The sequence below is a fragment of the Copadichromis virginalis genome, linkage group LG12, assembly GCF_057382275.1.
Source record: "Copadichromis virginalis isolate Kocher_CV1m ecotype Utaka linkage group LG12, C_Virginalis_male_GT1.1, whole genome shotgun sequence".
Classification (NCBI taxonomy): domain Eukaryota; kingdom Metazoa; phylum Chordata; class Actinopteri; order Cichliformes; family Cichlidae; genus Copadichromis; species Copadichromis virginalis.
The window spans coordinates 36,991,442-37,005,646 of record NC_140629.1 but is presented as its reverse complement, the minus strand read 5'-3'; the positions used below and the strand labels follow the sequence as shown (position 1 = coordinate 37,005,646).

At 39.1% G+C, this 14,205-nt stretch overlaps 1 protein-coding gene across 3 annotated transcripts; it reads right to left on the bottom strand.

Moving 5' to 3' along the window:
• Nucleotides 1-3,375: 3,375 nt before the first annotated feature.
• Nucleotides 3,376-14,117, bottom strand: LOC146697589 (ankyrin repeat domain-containing protein 31-like). 3 transcript variants are annotated; one of them, XM_085476383.1, is made up of 14 exons: nucleotides 13,673-14,117; nucleotides 12,390-12,471; nucleotides 11,846-12,041; nucleotides 10,594-10,877; nucleotides 10,352-10,513; nucleotides 10,105-10,247; nucleotides 9,761-9,935; nucleotides 9,369-9,514; nucleotides 9,085-9,181; nucleotides 8,914-9,010; nucleotides 7,811-8,231; nucleotides 5,010-5,147; nucleotides 4,093-4,216; nucleotides 3,376-3,645 (listed from the first exon to the last, which is right to left on the bottom strand). In XM_085476383.1, the coding sequence occupies exons 3-14, from the start codon at nucleotides 12,007-12,009 to the stop codon at nucleotides 3,509-3,511; spliced, it is 2,088 nt and encodes a 695-aa protein (XP_085332509.1). In that variant the 5' UTR covers nucleotides 12,010-12,041; nucleotides 12,390-12,471; nucleotides 13,673-14,117; the 3' UTR covers nucleotides 3,376-3,508. The 3 variants fall into 3 exon arrangements, with proteins under 3 accessions (XP_085332509.1, XP_085332508.1, XP_085332510.1); XM_085476382.1 differs by having other exon boundaries at nucleotides 12,390-12,460; XM_085476384.1 differs by lacking the exon at nucleotides 4,093-4,216 and having other exon boundaries at nucleotides 3,571-3,645; nucleotides 12,390-12,460.
• Nucleotides 14,118-14,205: the final 88 nt, after the last annotated feature.

The following is a 14,205-nucleotide window of genomic DNA, read 5'->3' as shown; positions in this document are numbered from 1 at the left end:
ATTAGTTAAGTAAAATTTTAAAAAATTAAAAAGAAAACAAATTATATATTTAAACCATCACCCCCAAAAATAATAAAAATGAAAAATTTAATTATGGTAAGCCCGTTGATTATCCTTTGTGCTTTTGTTCCTAGAAACAAGACAATTTACCAGCAGGTAAAAACCTCTCAAATGAAATGGAATTACATAAAAGTCATAATAAACAATGTGTTTTAAAAAGGAGTTCACTGATGTGTAAAATTGTAGCTTATATAAAAGGGGGAAACAATCTAGAACTATATTTTATATTTACAACACTAACAAATTTAAACAATTAAAAATTATGAAATTAATAGGGCTGTCACAAACTCACATTATCATCATCATCATAAAAAATCTGAATAACAATGGCTTCTATCTCATATTTTCCTTTATTTTTTTTGTTCATTTCCAAATTAATCATACTTAAAACAGAAGTATAGAGTGGCGTAGAGTGACCGTTACCACCATGGTGTTTATTCTAACCACCGGTGCCAATGTTTTTAACTGCCCTTGTCCCTGCCCTACCTATATGTATCAAGAATGAAGCCGAATTAGTTAATTTTTCACCTAATGAATGAATTAATTAATTAATCAATAAAAACATTTTGGTGATGTGATACTGGTTGTCACAGTTTAGCATCCAGCTAAGCTGTTTTTGACAATCACCTCAAAAATTTAATTTACTAAATATGAATTTTGATAATTTTTAAAATAACTTTGTTAAAGGTAAGAAACTGTTACAATGATTATTATTTATAATTTTTGTTTTCTGCCTGCCTGCCTTCATATCTGCTTATTTGCTTTTCTTGGTAGCAACAGGCTTCCATAAGAAGCACCCAGCCAATACTCATCTGTTACTGGGCGGCCTGAGTGACACACTAAGCAGTTTGGTTGAGGAAGGGGAGCACTAAACAGCCTGGAAAGAATGTAGTGCATGGAGAAATAAACAAACCTCAAGCTGAACTGAATTAGTGTGTTATCCTGATCCAGCTTTATTAACTTGCTCATTATTAAAAAGCCTGATTTATCTTCATCTGTGTCTTTCTTCTGCCTACAAAGCATTTTTGGCCATTTTAAAGGCATGCTACTTCCTCAGTAAATTGATCTCTTAACAACACTCCCTTACATTTTAATGACCATCAGCAATGGAAAATAACACAAATTTTTCACCACACACTGCCAACAAGGAAGTGGTGTGACAGCTGCCGTGTGCAGGCTTAACAATCCATCACACAGACCTACAGACTTTCATTACTGTACTCCTCAAGACATCTATGTCCTCCGCACATCAGTTTCTAGAGGAAGAAAACATATACCTCTACAGATAAGTGGTCACAATTACCATATTCAGGTCAGCAGTTGTGAGGGGTGGGTGGGGGCAACCCACGGCTGAGATGGGGATTACATAAGAGATAAGGAGGAGCAGAGTGGGATCACATGACTGTATAAACCCCCATGTCTGGACACATCCTGTTTCTGCAGGGGGGAATCTTTCCTCTCTGACACACTTATTGTTGTCTGGTTGTCTGTGCAGTGTATGGTGCCACCTGCTGGTGGTTGAACCATCTTTAGGTGCTGTGTTTGGGTCCTACATAAGAATGACTGGTGCCAGTGTTTTTAACCAAGACTCCTCAGTGGTTAAAAGGAAGCATGTTATAGTCAGAGGATAAAAAAATCATACCATCCAACAATATAGCTGTACATTTACAGAAAAAAGCTTGTGATATTCTTGAAATTTAAGTGATAAATGTAAGAAAAATATTTCTTAAAATGTAAGAAAAAGTACATTCCCTGAGATTATAATATCACAAATAGTCCGTCCAATCTTTTTAAATCATACAGACCTGACTTCAAACACTTTTTACCCCAGTGTTGTTGCTGTCATGAATGAAAATGAAAATTAGCTTGCTTTCTGTGAGCTGAGAGCATTTTTCAGGGGCTTCAATGATGCTCCAATACTGATGCTCATTTAAAAAAATAAATAAAAAATAAAACACAGCTGGAAATGATGGTAATTTTCAGAGGAACACAATGACAATTAGCTAGACTTTGTTTTTAAACTTTGAGATGACTCCAGATGCTTTTCCTTTCCCATTAATGTTGATCAGACCTCTGGGAACTGAAGTTAGAGTTTCAAGGGGCTTCAGTGATGCTTTAATGGTGATAATAACTGAAAAGTATTATGACTACTGATGGTTCCTAATGTTCAGAGAAAAGCAATCTGAGTTTCTGATTTTATGACAAAGAACATCTGGATATTCTATGAGATTAAAGTGGTCAATAAATGAGAAAAATCTCTACGTTAAAAAAAAAAACAAACCCAAAAAATAGATATTCCCTGAAATTACAAAGTTGTTAATTTGCCAGAAAAAAAATCTCAAATTCTGTCCTGTTGTGGAGTCACAAATGTACAAGTGTAACAACCTGAATATTGTATTAGATTAAAGGTAAATCTGAGCTCATTTAATGTTCTCTGAGTTAGTGAAACCCCAAACTGGACAGAAAAAACAAAGACATTAAAGAGGAAACTCTTTAAGTGTCAGTGGTTAGTGAGTACCTCATCATGAAATGGCCCATGTCCTGGCAACTTCTCCACACTCTTGAGATTATGCTGAAAGATGCAGCAAACCGTCTGGATCCTGTAGAAGCTGGACTGCCTGTGCAACCTGAATGGGCTACAGGTACCATCTCATGCTATCAGTGGCAACAGGGACCCCCAGTGCTACTCCTCAGCCTCCTAGTAGGCATGTATGGCAATTTCAAAATTCTACATCACCTTATTCTCAAATTCTTGCATTTGCAAGATTTCCAGAAAACTTAGTCTGACCTTGAGGTCAAGGTCACACTGCCCGCTTGGCAAGGAGACAACCATAGATCATCAGCTTTTTACATCTGAGGGCTAAAAACAAAAGCTGAGAAGAATCAGTCAGCACAGATAAAGAGAGAATAATGCTGTGTAGCCACCATCTATAAAACCCAGTTGTTGTTGTTGCCTCTCCAGTGCGCCTGATGTCACCTTCGTTTGAACCAAAGCAGCAAGTCAATAAGATGTGGTGTGGTATCAAGACTTTGTTGTCTTTATCTTTATCCTCTATATTTACTGCAATCCCTGCACTCTAGCTTTCTGATAAGATGCCAAAAAATCATCTAAAAAGAAAAATGTGGTTTGTGTTCCCTGTTTTACTGATAGTGGCAGAAGATAAATGTCTTTGTTCTTCACGTTAAATAATAAACCACTTTGGACTGTGTTTGAGGGAGAAGTTACAGCAAGTTTTATTTTAGCAAAGCTCAAAAAAAAATTAAAAAAATAAATAAATAAATAAATAAATATATATATATATATATATATGTGTGTGTGTGTGTGTGTGTGTGTGTGTGTGTGTGTGTGTGTGTGTATAGGAAAAAGTACAGCAAATGCAAATGATCCTAAAATAACTAAGCAGAACAGTCAAAATATGAGTAGAGCAAGTTACAATAATTAACTTGCTCAGTCTTGAGACTCTGAGTAGTCTTCCTTTATGAGCTTGTCCCAGTACATGTCCATTACAGCATTTGGCAGCAGCTCTTCATCGTTCACCAAATGGATGATCTTGATCTTCATGTGATGGTTCAAGTTGTCTGTTCCTGCGTAATTAAAAGACAATACAATAAAAGAACTACAATATAACTTAATAATGCTGTGACAGACTGATACCTAGGCTTTATCAGCTGCCTTTGTGCCCTCTTTGTTTGTTTGAGTAGCCTTAAAAGAAATGTCATAGTAGTGTTTTCAAGGATTTTCCAAAGTGGTGAACAGTTTACAAAGTGCTCCTCTGTAAATCCTTTATTTACTGAATACCTTTTGGCAAACAAATAAAGAAGAAATAGTCAGCAGTCTCTCCAATAAGTCTGTCATTCTGCAAGTGAACTCCTTTGTCTTGGACCGCAGCTGCCGATGACAGTGTTTTTTTGGATTGCAGCATTGCCACATGAACTAGTTCTCCACCTGCTGCAGGGACCTGACTGTAAACATGAGGCAGGAAGTGTTGGATCTGATGTAGGGGCTACACTTGTCAGCAGACATGAACATACCAGTAGTTATCAGCTCTTTAGAAGAACTGCCTGTGCGGTTTTCTTCAAGACACCTTTGTGGTGTGTTTTCATCACCCTCCATGTTCAGTAAGTAAAAAGACAAAGATCTGCCTCTGAATGTCACCTGGGGAAATTATAGAAAATGTTCAGAGTTCACAAATATCTAACCAGTAAAATCCATGTCTAGAAATGAGCAATTGTAGGATATGTGGAACCTGAGTTTTGAACACCGCTCTACAACAAACACTATATAATTTATAGCCTACAAAGGAAAAATAAGTTTACATCCAGCGAAATTTCATGTGTGATAATAACAGTATTTTTTAACCATATATGTGAAGAAAATTTTAATTTTTCTTTCAACAAGTTGAACTTATTTAATCCATCCATTCGCTTCCGCTTATCTTGAAAGATGCAATTCAAATAATATTTTAGTTACTTTACTCCATGTGCTGCACAAATTAACAAGAGCACAGTTGCTCTACTGCTCATACTCCTCTGCTACCTGAATCTAAGTCACATTTTTTATGGTCATTATTTATTTGTAGATGAAAATATTTGTTAAGCAGATGTATAAAATATTGTAGAAAAGACAACTTGTGCTCTATAAATACTTTAAGAACATACAACTCACATTTCAGCAACATATTCGGGTAATTCAAACAACACAAGCCACAAATTACAGTATAAAGATGCACAATGAAAAAGGAAGCAGTTTTCTTTCACTTAACTTATGAATTATTTTCTGTTTCTTTTTCTTCTTCATAAGGACCCGCAGGAGTGGTCTGATAGTAATGAATGAACTCATTCATTTTTCCCTCATGCGGGCTGCTCTATCTGAAAATCACCTCAGGCTGCTTGTGTGAGCTACTACAAGAGATTCATTATTTTTATGATAACGTGAGTGGGTATCGAACCTTGTCCCAGGCATATGCTGAGCTGACTGGGATGTTTTTCCCAAGAATCGACTTGAGCCAGCATTCAGGAGCCAAGTGCACCTTTCCTTTACTCAGAATGGAGCCATCGGCCAGCACATTAGCAAAGTGACAGTGACCCTGAAAAAAGTAAGATTGTTTTAAAATTCACTGTCGATGCAGTTGTAGATTTCAGGGAATACATTCCTTCCTATATCAAGAACACAAGGATTGCCACCCTGGCTGACCATGTTTTTTTCAATCTCAAGTATCCAAAGGAGCTTGCAAAGAAAAGCGTCTGGACTTCTTTAAGTTGCTTGAAGACGTTTCACCTCTCATCCGAGAAGCTTCTTCAGTTCTAAGGTCAAATGGTGGAGAGTCCCAGATATAAACCTAGTGGGAGTGACCCCCCACAGAGGGACAAAAGGACCCCCTGATGATCCTCTAATCGCCTGAGCCAAGGTGGGAAACTGGGCGTGGGTCCCAATCAGCCAGAGTTTCGGGTGTGTTCATTGTGAAACCTGGCCCCACCTTATCATGCGAATTCCTGAGGTCAGATGGCCCAGGATGTGAGTGGGCATTAAGGCGTCTGGGAAGGGATCTCAAAACTGGATTATAGATGGCAGAGAGTTGGTGTCGTAAACCCCCGCCTCTGTTCAAAGATGGTCGCTCACAGTGGACATAGATGGCTTCTTTCACTCCTCTTTCAAACCATCTGTCCTCTCTGTCCAAAATGTGAACATTGGCATCCTCGAAAGAGTGTCCTTTATCCTTAAGATGCAGATGGACTGCTGAGTCTTGTCCTGTGGAGGTGGCTCTTCTGTGTTGTGCCATGCGCTTGTGAAGTGGCTGTTTGGTCTCTCCAATGTAGAGGTCTGAGCATTCCTCGCTGCACTGTACAGCATACACCACATTGTTAAGTCTGTGTTTTGGCGTTTTGTCTTTCGGGTGAACCAGTTTCTGTCTGAGCGTGTTGCTGGGTCTGAAATACACTGGGATGTCATGCTTGGAGAAAACTCTCCTGAGTTTCTCTGATACGCCGGCTACATAGGGGATGACAACGTTGTTGCGTCTGTCCTCCCTCGCTGGTGTCTGATCTTCTTTTCTGTGCCTCTTTGCTGACTTTAAGAACGCCCATTTAGGATAGCCGCACGTTTTGAGTGCTTCCTTTACATGTGTGTGTTCCTTCTTTTTCCCTTCAGGCTTAGAGGGAACATGTTCTGCCCGGTGGTGTAGGGTCCTGATTACTCCAAGTTTGTGTTCCAAAGGGTGATGGGAGTCAAAGAGGAGGTACTGGTCCGTGTGTGTGGGCTTCCGGTAAACTTCGATGTTGAGTTTGCCGTTCTCTTCAATGTGCACAGCGCAGTCCAGGAAAGGCAGACAGTCGTCCTTTGTGTCTTCCCTGGTGAACTTGATGTTCTTATCCACAGCATTAATGTGCGCAGTGAAGGATTCCACTTCTTGTGTCTTGATTTTGACCCAGGTGTCGTCCACATATCTGTACCAGTGGCTGGGTACTCTTCCTTTGAAAGAGCCAAGAGCCTTCCTTTCCACTTCCTCCATGTAAAGGTTGGCTACAATAGGTGACACGGGGGAGCCCATGGCACAGCCATGTTTTTGTCTGTAAAAGCCTTCGTTGTACTTGAAATATGTAGTGGTGAGGCAGAGGTCTAACAGTGTGCAGATCTGATCGGGTGTGAAGTTGGTCCTGTCCTCCAAGGAGCTGTCTTCTTGTAGTCGTTTTCTGACAGTCTCCACGGCCTCCGTGGAGGATCATCAGGGGGTCCTTTTGTCCCTCTGTGGGGGGTCACTCCCACTAGGTTTATATCTGGGACTCTCCACCATTTGACCTTAGAACTGAAGAAGCTTCTCGGATGAGAGGTGAAACGTCTTCAAGCAACTTAAAGAAGTCCAGACGCTTTTCTTTGCAAGCTCCTTTGACTACGATGACCTGGATGACTGAGAACCTTCACAGACAAATCTCAAGTATCAGTTAACTGAGAGAGAAAAGACATGCGGTAAAGGGCCACAGGTCAGACTTGAATCCAGGCCAGCTGCCATATGGCATGTGGTCACCTGCTTAACGCACTGAGCTAAACCAGCACCCTGAGTTTGGAGACTTAGCCTCACTGACAACTACGTTAACCACGCTTCTTGAACACTGCCTGTTCAACAATGGTTTTTACAGTCCTGATCTGCACAAATCCCGACAATGTGTATTTGTCTGTTATCAAACATTTCGTATCAAACTTAGTTATCAATCAAGTCTTTTAATAAAAAAATTGAAAACTATTTTTTTAATTTCAATAATCTTGTCAATATTTTTTCTTATCTTAACTATACGAGTAACACCGTCACCTGGTGTCTGATGTTTTTTCTTTACATAAATGCAGATATTTCAACCCTATATTAAAATAGTAACGCCACAAAAAATCTCCAGAAATTAAGAAAATGAAGTTGTTCAGATTTTCCCTCTTTGATATGTCCTCTCCAAGATAGACAAACAAAATCTGCAATCCTGACTATGGATCCTTTATGTCAGCGGTCTCCAACCTTTTTTGCGCCACGGACCGGTTTATGCCCGACCGCTGCTTTATGTTATTTGTTTATGTTTTATAATAGCAAAAAGACTATGATACCAGTATAACAGTTTGTATCTTCACACATGGTGGGAGTAACCAATGAATTGGTAAAAAAAACTACATATTGATATGTAAATTGTAGAATAGCAGCCAGTCATTACTCATTGTTATTAAAAGGTTCACATGGTCACATGATAAAAAACAGTAAGACTTTCTGCTGACCTTCAACAGCAGCTGTAGGGCACTTCCAGGTGAGATGATTCCCCTCTGGATGAGCACAGAGAGACGTCTGCTGTTGTCCACGGCTCTGTTCTGAATCAAAATATTTTTTCGTCTGATCATTATACTGAAATGCTCTAAAGCAATTCCTGGTTGTGGAGTGTCTGGACAGCTACTGGCTGACTGGTCGCATCTGGTCGACCTCAACAGGTTAGCAGGTGTAGGTGCTTTACGACTACATTGATTATATCCACGTGTTTCTCTGGGTTTTGAAGAATCCAGTGAAAGTTTGGCTCTCGTGGTAATGTACATTTCCACCAAATACATTTGGTTCTGGAGTATCTCTATCAAGGTTCTCTGGCATGAAGCAAGGGATGAGATCTGACTTTTTAGCAAACAGTGACGAAGGCAGTCAGGCACACTCCTACACCAAGAAAATCAAAGAAGAGTGTTACACTTGAAGTAAAGACTGGAATAGATTCATTAAAAACCATCACAGCAATAAACCGAAGCACAGCGTATTTCTAAATACTTGAAATACCTTTATTTAGTTTCTACTGCTGTTGGACCAGTGACAATGAAATATCATGTAATTCATTTTATTTAACACAAGAAGGCAACAGAGTTAGCTGTTAATCCAGTGGTTCTTAAATTTCATCTATCATGACCCATTTTATCAGTCATGAAAAAAAAAAGAATCTGATTCAAATTTTAATTAAATAAAAGTCAACACAAGAACATCAGCCATTGTTAAGTTCCCCGTAATAAAATATATTGATGTAACTTAGTTTCACTTTAGTTGCGTGGTTTAAACAACCAGAGGTAAAACAGGTCAAACTTCCATCAAAATTGAGGAAAGACTTTAAATATCTCACTTTCACCACCATTCCAGCCAACTCTTATTGTGGTGGAGGCACTACTTACTGAAAACAAATGAATGACATTGCCAAACTCTTTGCTCACTTTAGGAAATATAGTTTCTCTGTTGAAAACAGTACACAATTACTGTTCAGTTAATGTAGATATGTCCTGAAAGTCTGAAAAAGCAAGGTGCTTTCTCACAAAGTTTCGTTTAGGCCAAAGATGAGAGCAGTTCCTGTACTGACCGATATTTTCGGGCAAGATTTTCCTTCTCTGACTGCTGCTTGGCGAGCACCTCAATCAGCACACTCTGGATCTCCGTTAGAGCTGCATGATATCTGTCTGTAAAAAAGCACAAATATGGTCAATAAAACACGCTTAGTATCTTTCTGGTTGTCTTTTAACGCAGCTTTTACCTGCATCATTCAGACTTGTCAGAGGCCAAGTTGACATTTCTGTTTGTTTCCTTCTGACCTCCTCCAAAATCACTGTTATTGCCTCTGAATGACTCGGCTATATAATAAAAAAATAAGAGACAGATTATCGCATCAAAATAGTCACACCTGTGAACCTTTCAATAAAGTGATAATACATGTAATTTGTTAATTAGGCCTATTGAATGGTTGAAAGAACTGTTTTTGTCCATGCCCATTAAATCCAGCTTAGCTGACAGTCTACTGAAAGTGTAACACGCTCTCACATTATGAGTGGTGGCATCTTTCTGTCTCAGCTCAAAATCTCTGGGCCCCCTGGCTCCGCCTTTATCACCTGAATCCCTCCACTGTAGGTTGGATGTTTCACTGCAGTTAGGACTGCTCTGGCAGCGAGGCTCTGAGGACGTGGCACCTGAAACAATCCAACATTCAGATTTCATTTCTCTACTGCTCATCCAGCCACTCAGCACTGTGTCCTATGGTTTAGATTCTATTAGTTAATCTGTTAGTTTTCATCTCCAGCTCTAAAAGCAGCTCAGTGGTATTCCCTTCACCATAACAACAACCCAGCCTGCAAGAGAAGAACGTGGGTTTTGTATCTACTATTGCTGCACGGCAGTGACATAAATACTACATAAGACACTCTGGTGTTGCTCACCTGGTTCTCTGTGCTTTGAAGATGCATTATAGGACTTTGTGTGATTAACAGAAGAAACCTGGAAAGTCCTGAGCAGCTCTTTGATGTGTTCTTCCTTTGCCATATCTAATGCACTGAGGCCACTAGTGTTCCTGTCGCTGGCATTTGCTCCAGACTGAAGGAGAAGCTTCACTACCTGCGCAGCACACATGAATTTCACATCAAACTATTTCTCAAGGGCATTCTATCTAATGCAGCATGACAGATGAATCAAAGTTTGTAAAGTTTGTGAAACTTTGCATCTACCGACATGTGGAAAGTGTTACAAAAAACAATTTTCTGCACCTTAAAAGTTTGTCCATCACCTGATAGTGTCCACTGAAAACAGCATCATGTAGAGGTGTCACTCCATCAAAGCTTCTAACATTAGCATCAGCTCCAGCCTTCAACAGTTGCTCCACCACCGCTTCATCACCCACAGCAGACGCCTCGTGAAGAGCCGTCCATCCTGATAGTTGAAGTCAATATTTAGTGATCACAATGGAGTTTGTGTTTGATGACAGACAGAGGATGACGCTGTCAGAGTACAGATGTGATTGAGCTGTGACACACCTGCGTAGTCCTCCATGTTGACACTGATTCCTGCTTGAATGAGCATTTTGACTTGAATGAGATCTCCTTTCTTGCATGCAGCGTGTAGCAGAGTCTCTCCCGTTCCATTTCTCTTGTGAAGGTTTTTTTGGGAGGGAATTTTCACACGTCGTGAGACTTTTGCTTGAATAAGATAATTAAAAGCAGATTTGTAAACATAAATTAAGCTAAAACATGTGACATAACGTAATGACGGTAATTACCTGCTTGTGATGAAGCTTCTCCGTAGCCTGATGTAGACTGGATACAGTTGGATGTCACAGGTTCAGTTGGTTTAAGATGATTTATTTTCATCTCTCTTTTCTGTTTTGTCTCTTTGTTCCCTGCTTCTGGATCTGAATCAGCTATGAGCACAACCCGAGCTACTTCTTTGTTTTGCCTGGGACTGAGATCCTTCAACAAGCTTAACGAGTCATCGTCTGAAGAAGACAGATCTCCAGTTCTGTAGTTCTCTTGACTGAAGTTCTGGGTCATCTCCAGGTTGTCTCTGGAAGCATGAAACAGACGTGACAGCCACAAGTTAGGACTTTGACACCAAGTTTATGCTTCTGTAATCTGCTCATAATCATCACACAGTATATTCTGTTTGCAGCACAATAAAAAGATCTGACAATCAAAAGTTCGGAAACTAAACAACATGCATGTCACCTGTGTTCCTGATTTCATGAATCATGTTGTTTTCATCAGTGCCTTTTAACATTGTTACGAGATTCAGTCTGGCACGAAACTTATTGTCAGGATTTTTCCAACAGAGACAAACTTTTGCCACCAAACCAGGCCAAATCTTACCAAAGGAACCAAAAACTGAGTGGATGAGGATTTAGTTCTGAAAACAAGATCCTCACAACAACAGAAAACCAGTATGTGTTTAGTGTAAGCAGCTCATGCAACTAACATTGCATCTGTTTGTTTCTCTCTGCAATTAAACTCTATGCTCACATCAACTGTATTTTAATCCAGCTGAATTCACAACAAAGCTATTCTAATTTATTTCCCTACTTCAGACAGCTGTACAAGCCTGAAAGTTACAAAAATGGCACCCATTAACACTAATGTAAACCACTCTTTACTTTCAAGCCAATTTTTATCCTCCTTGTCATCCCAGTCTGACATTCACATAAGTTACAGTCACTTACTATGGCTGTATTCACATGTTAAATGACCCCTGAGAGAGAAAGTTTAAAGCCAAATGTGGCTGAAGCTTCCTGTCGCAGTGGCACTGATGCTTTGCAGTCCAAAGCTCTTTATGCCACTTAATAAGTAACATTACCTCAAACTCCCAGCTTTCTGAGAAACAGGAGCTAAAACCTAAAAGACTTTCAGACATGACATCTTGTAGCAATGTACAGGGTATGCTTTTAACATCAAAGGTTGCAAATCTGTTCAAGAAATATCTGTCCTCACTTTATTTTCTCCATAACCTATATGGTCGGGACAGTTAGTCACTGCACTTACCTAAGTGCAGCAGTCCTATGTCTGTTCATTTCATATGAATTATCTGCTCTGATGCTTTCAAGATGCTCAACTTTCATCAGGTGCTGTTGATGGTTTATAGGCCCAGAGCCTTTATCCTTTATTTCTTTCTTTGAATAGTCCAATGCAGCTCCACCACAATTCATGTCTTCCTCATCAGCATCAGGATGAGATGAACCTGCAACAGTAAAATTACTTCACCCCATAAATGATGGACAGCTTACAATATCAAACTTCATATAAGAGCAAATTCTCTATCCTCAGCTAAAAAAACTGTTGTAATAACTGCCACTAGATGGCAGCATGAGGTCAACATGTGTTTGTTTTCAAGACAGATATAATAAATTTTCCATTTTCCATCCATTACTAAGAAATCGTTAAAAAAAAACTTTATTCATTGTGTATTACCACAGCATTTGTGAATGAACTGCACCCTTTCATGCTTCAAAAAACACAAAGTTAGTGGCCAAGAACTAAATAACATTATTTTTTAGTGGTAGACACTTCTTATACTGTAGAAACTTACACTGACTGAGTGCATGCTGTCACCACCACATTTGGCCACTGATGATCAAAACTTCCTGCTGTTGATGGGCTCTGTGGAGAGACTAAAACAATCATCTCAAAATCTTTTACCAGATCTCAACAAAAATATTTTTCCGATATTAGATATTTTAGTGCATGTTCTTTAGTAAGCAAAGTTTTTCCTGGACAGAAAAGTGTATGGCAATCCCAAAGAAATCTTAGTTGGGTCTGAAGGAAAACCAGCTGTGTTGCTTAATAAACGACTGACAGTTTTGCTCATTAGGACATATTTACTGAAGTACGTTAATTATTAAGTGGTCACAAATAACAGGAAATTACACATATTTATGTCAAATAATGTCATGGGCTGATTAAAATTAGAAGGACATGATTCAAAGTAGGATTAATACAAAAGCTACTTCTAGATATAATAGACAATAAAGTACCCTGTCTCCTATTTACCTACAATTAGGGTGATATGACTGTACTTTATTGAATTTATCTAGGCGATAGTGGCTCAAGAGTTGGGAGTTCGCCTTGTAATCGGAAGGTTGCCGGTTCGAGCCCCGGCTTGGACAGTCTCGGTTGTTGTGTCCTTGGGCAAGACACTTCACCTGTTGCCTACTGGTGGTGGTCAGAGGGCCCGGTGGTGCCAGTGTCCGGCAGCCTCGCCTCTGTCAGTGCGCCCCAGGTTGGCTGTGGCTACAATGTAGCTGCCATCACCAGTGTGTGAATGGGTGGATGACTGGATGTGTAAAGTGCTTTGTGGTCCTCAGGGACTAGTAAAGAGCCTATATAAATACAGGCATTTACCATAATATCCAAGTCCTTCTATAAGCAATATCATAACTTGACACCCATGTTGAGATACATCAGAGCAGCTAAATGGGTTATCTAAACCAGTTTTTAACTTCAGCGGTCATTCTGCATATGATAGAATCATCAATCAAATCTGAGATGTCAATTTAATTCAGTGTTACAGAAAGAAATTATATATATGCTAGCTTCCACAGGTAAATCCAAAGCCATTTTTCCATATAAAGAAACACACAAAGACAAAATATTTGGAGCCAATATTTCTAATAGTCACAACTGTTTTGGCAGGAGCTATTTTACCACCGCTAACTAGTAAAGAAGTTGTTCTAATACAATTAGATAACATGCAACATACACTCCCTTTTTTACGGTAGGCTAATGCTAAAGCTCAGTGAGAAATAACTCAGGCTCCACTCATGATTTTCTATTAATAGATAATATTAATGTTAGTAACAAACGCTTAATTACCTGTAAATAGTGGGAAAAATTATCTTCGTCCTGGTATGGTGTAGCATATCTGGTAGGACAGTGGCGGGAAACTACGCGCCTGCGCAATATGTATGAAATAAAAAATAGATAAATAAAAAAATTCTCGTTATCCACCCAGGAATCCTATTGGGGTTTTTTCAGTGACCTTAATATTAAGTCATATAATATTTCTCATGTATCGTTTCTCCAAAATATGGTCGTATAGAGATAATAAGATAAACCATGTCTTAGATAATTTATACATAGCTAGGATGGTTTGAAACCTAAAATTCGGCGTCCAGGTTTTAGTTCAAAACTTTTATAATGCTCAATTTTCTTCCTATAGCAGCGAGTAGAGTACAGCTGTCTCTACATTCGTTTAGTTTTTTATCATAATAAGTAAATATTAATTAAATAAATATATGCCGAATGAAAATGTACCACCCTCAGACTGTTGTCAGGTAGTTTATATTTTTATTTATGTATGTTTTTTGTTTCAGAATATGCAGCAGAACTAAAACTTTTCCGTTTTT

Excerpts from the sequence above, each read along its gene's own strand:
- LOC146697589 (XM_085476383.1), bottom strand. The coding sequence starts at position 12,009 with ATGAATTGTGGTGGAGCTGCATTGGACTATTCAAAGAAAGAAATAAAG. Across the intron at positions 10,878-11,845 it reads CATAGGACTGCTGCACTTAG|AGACAACCTGGAGATGACCC; the intron begins GTAAGTGCAGTG and ends TCATGCTTCCAG. Across the intron at positions 3,646-4,092 it reads TAAAGAGCTGATAACTACTG|GAACAGACAACTTGAACCAT; the intron begins GTATGTTCATGT and ends TTAATTACGCAG.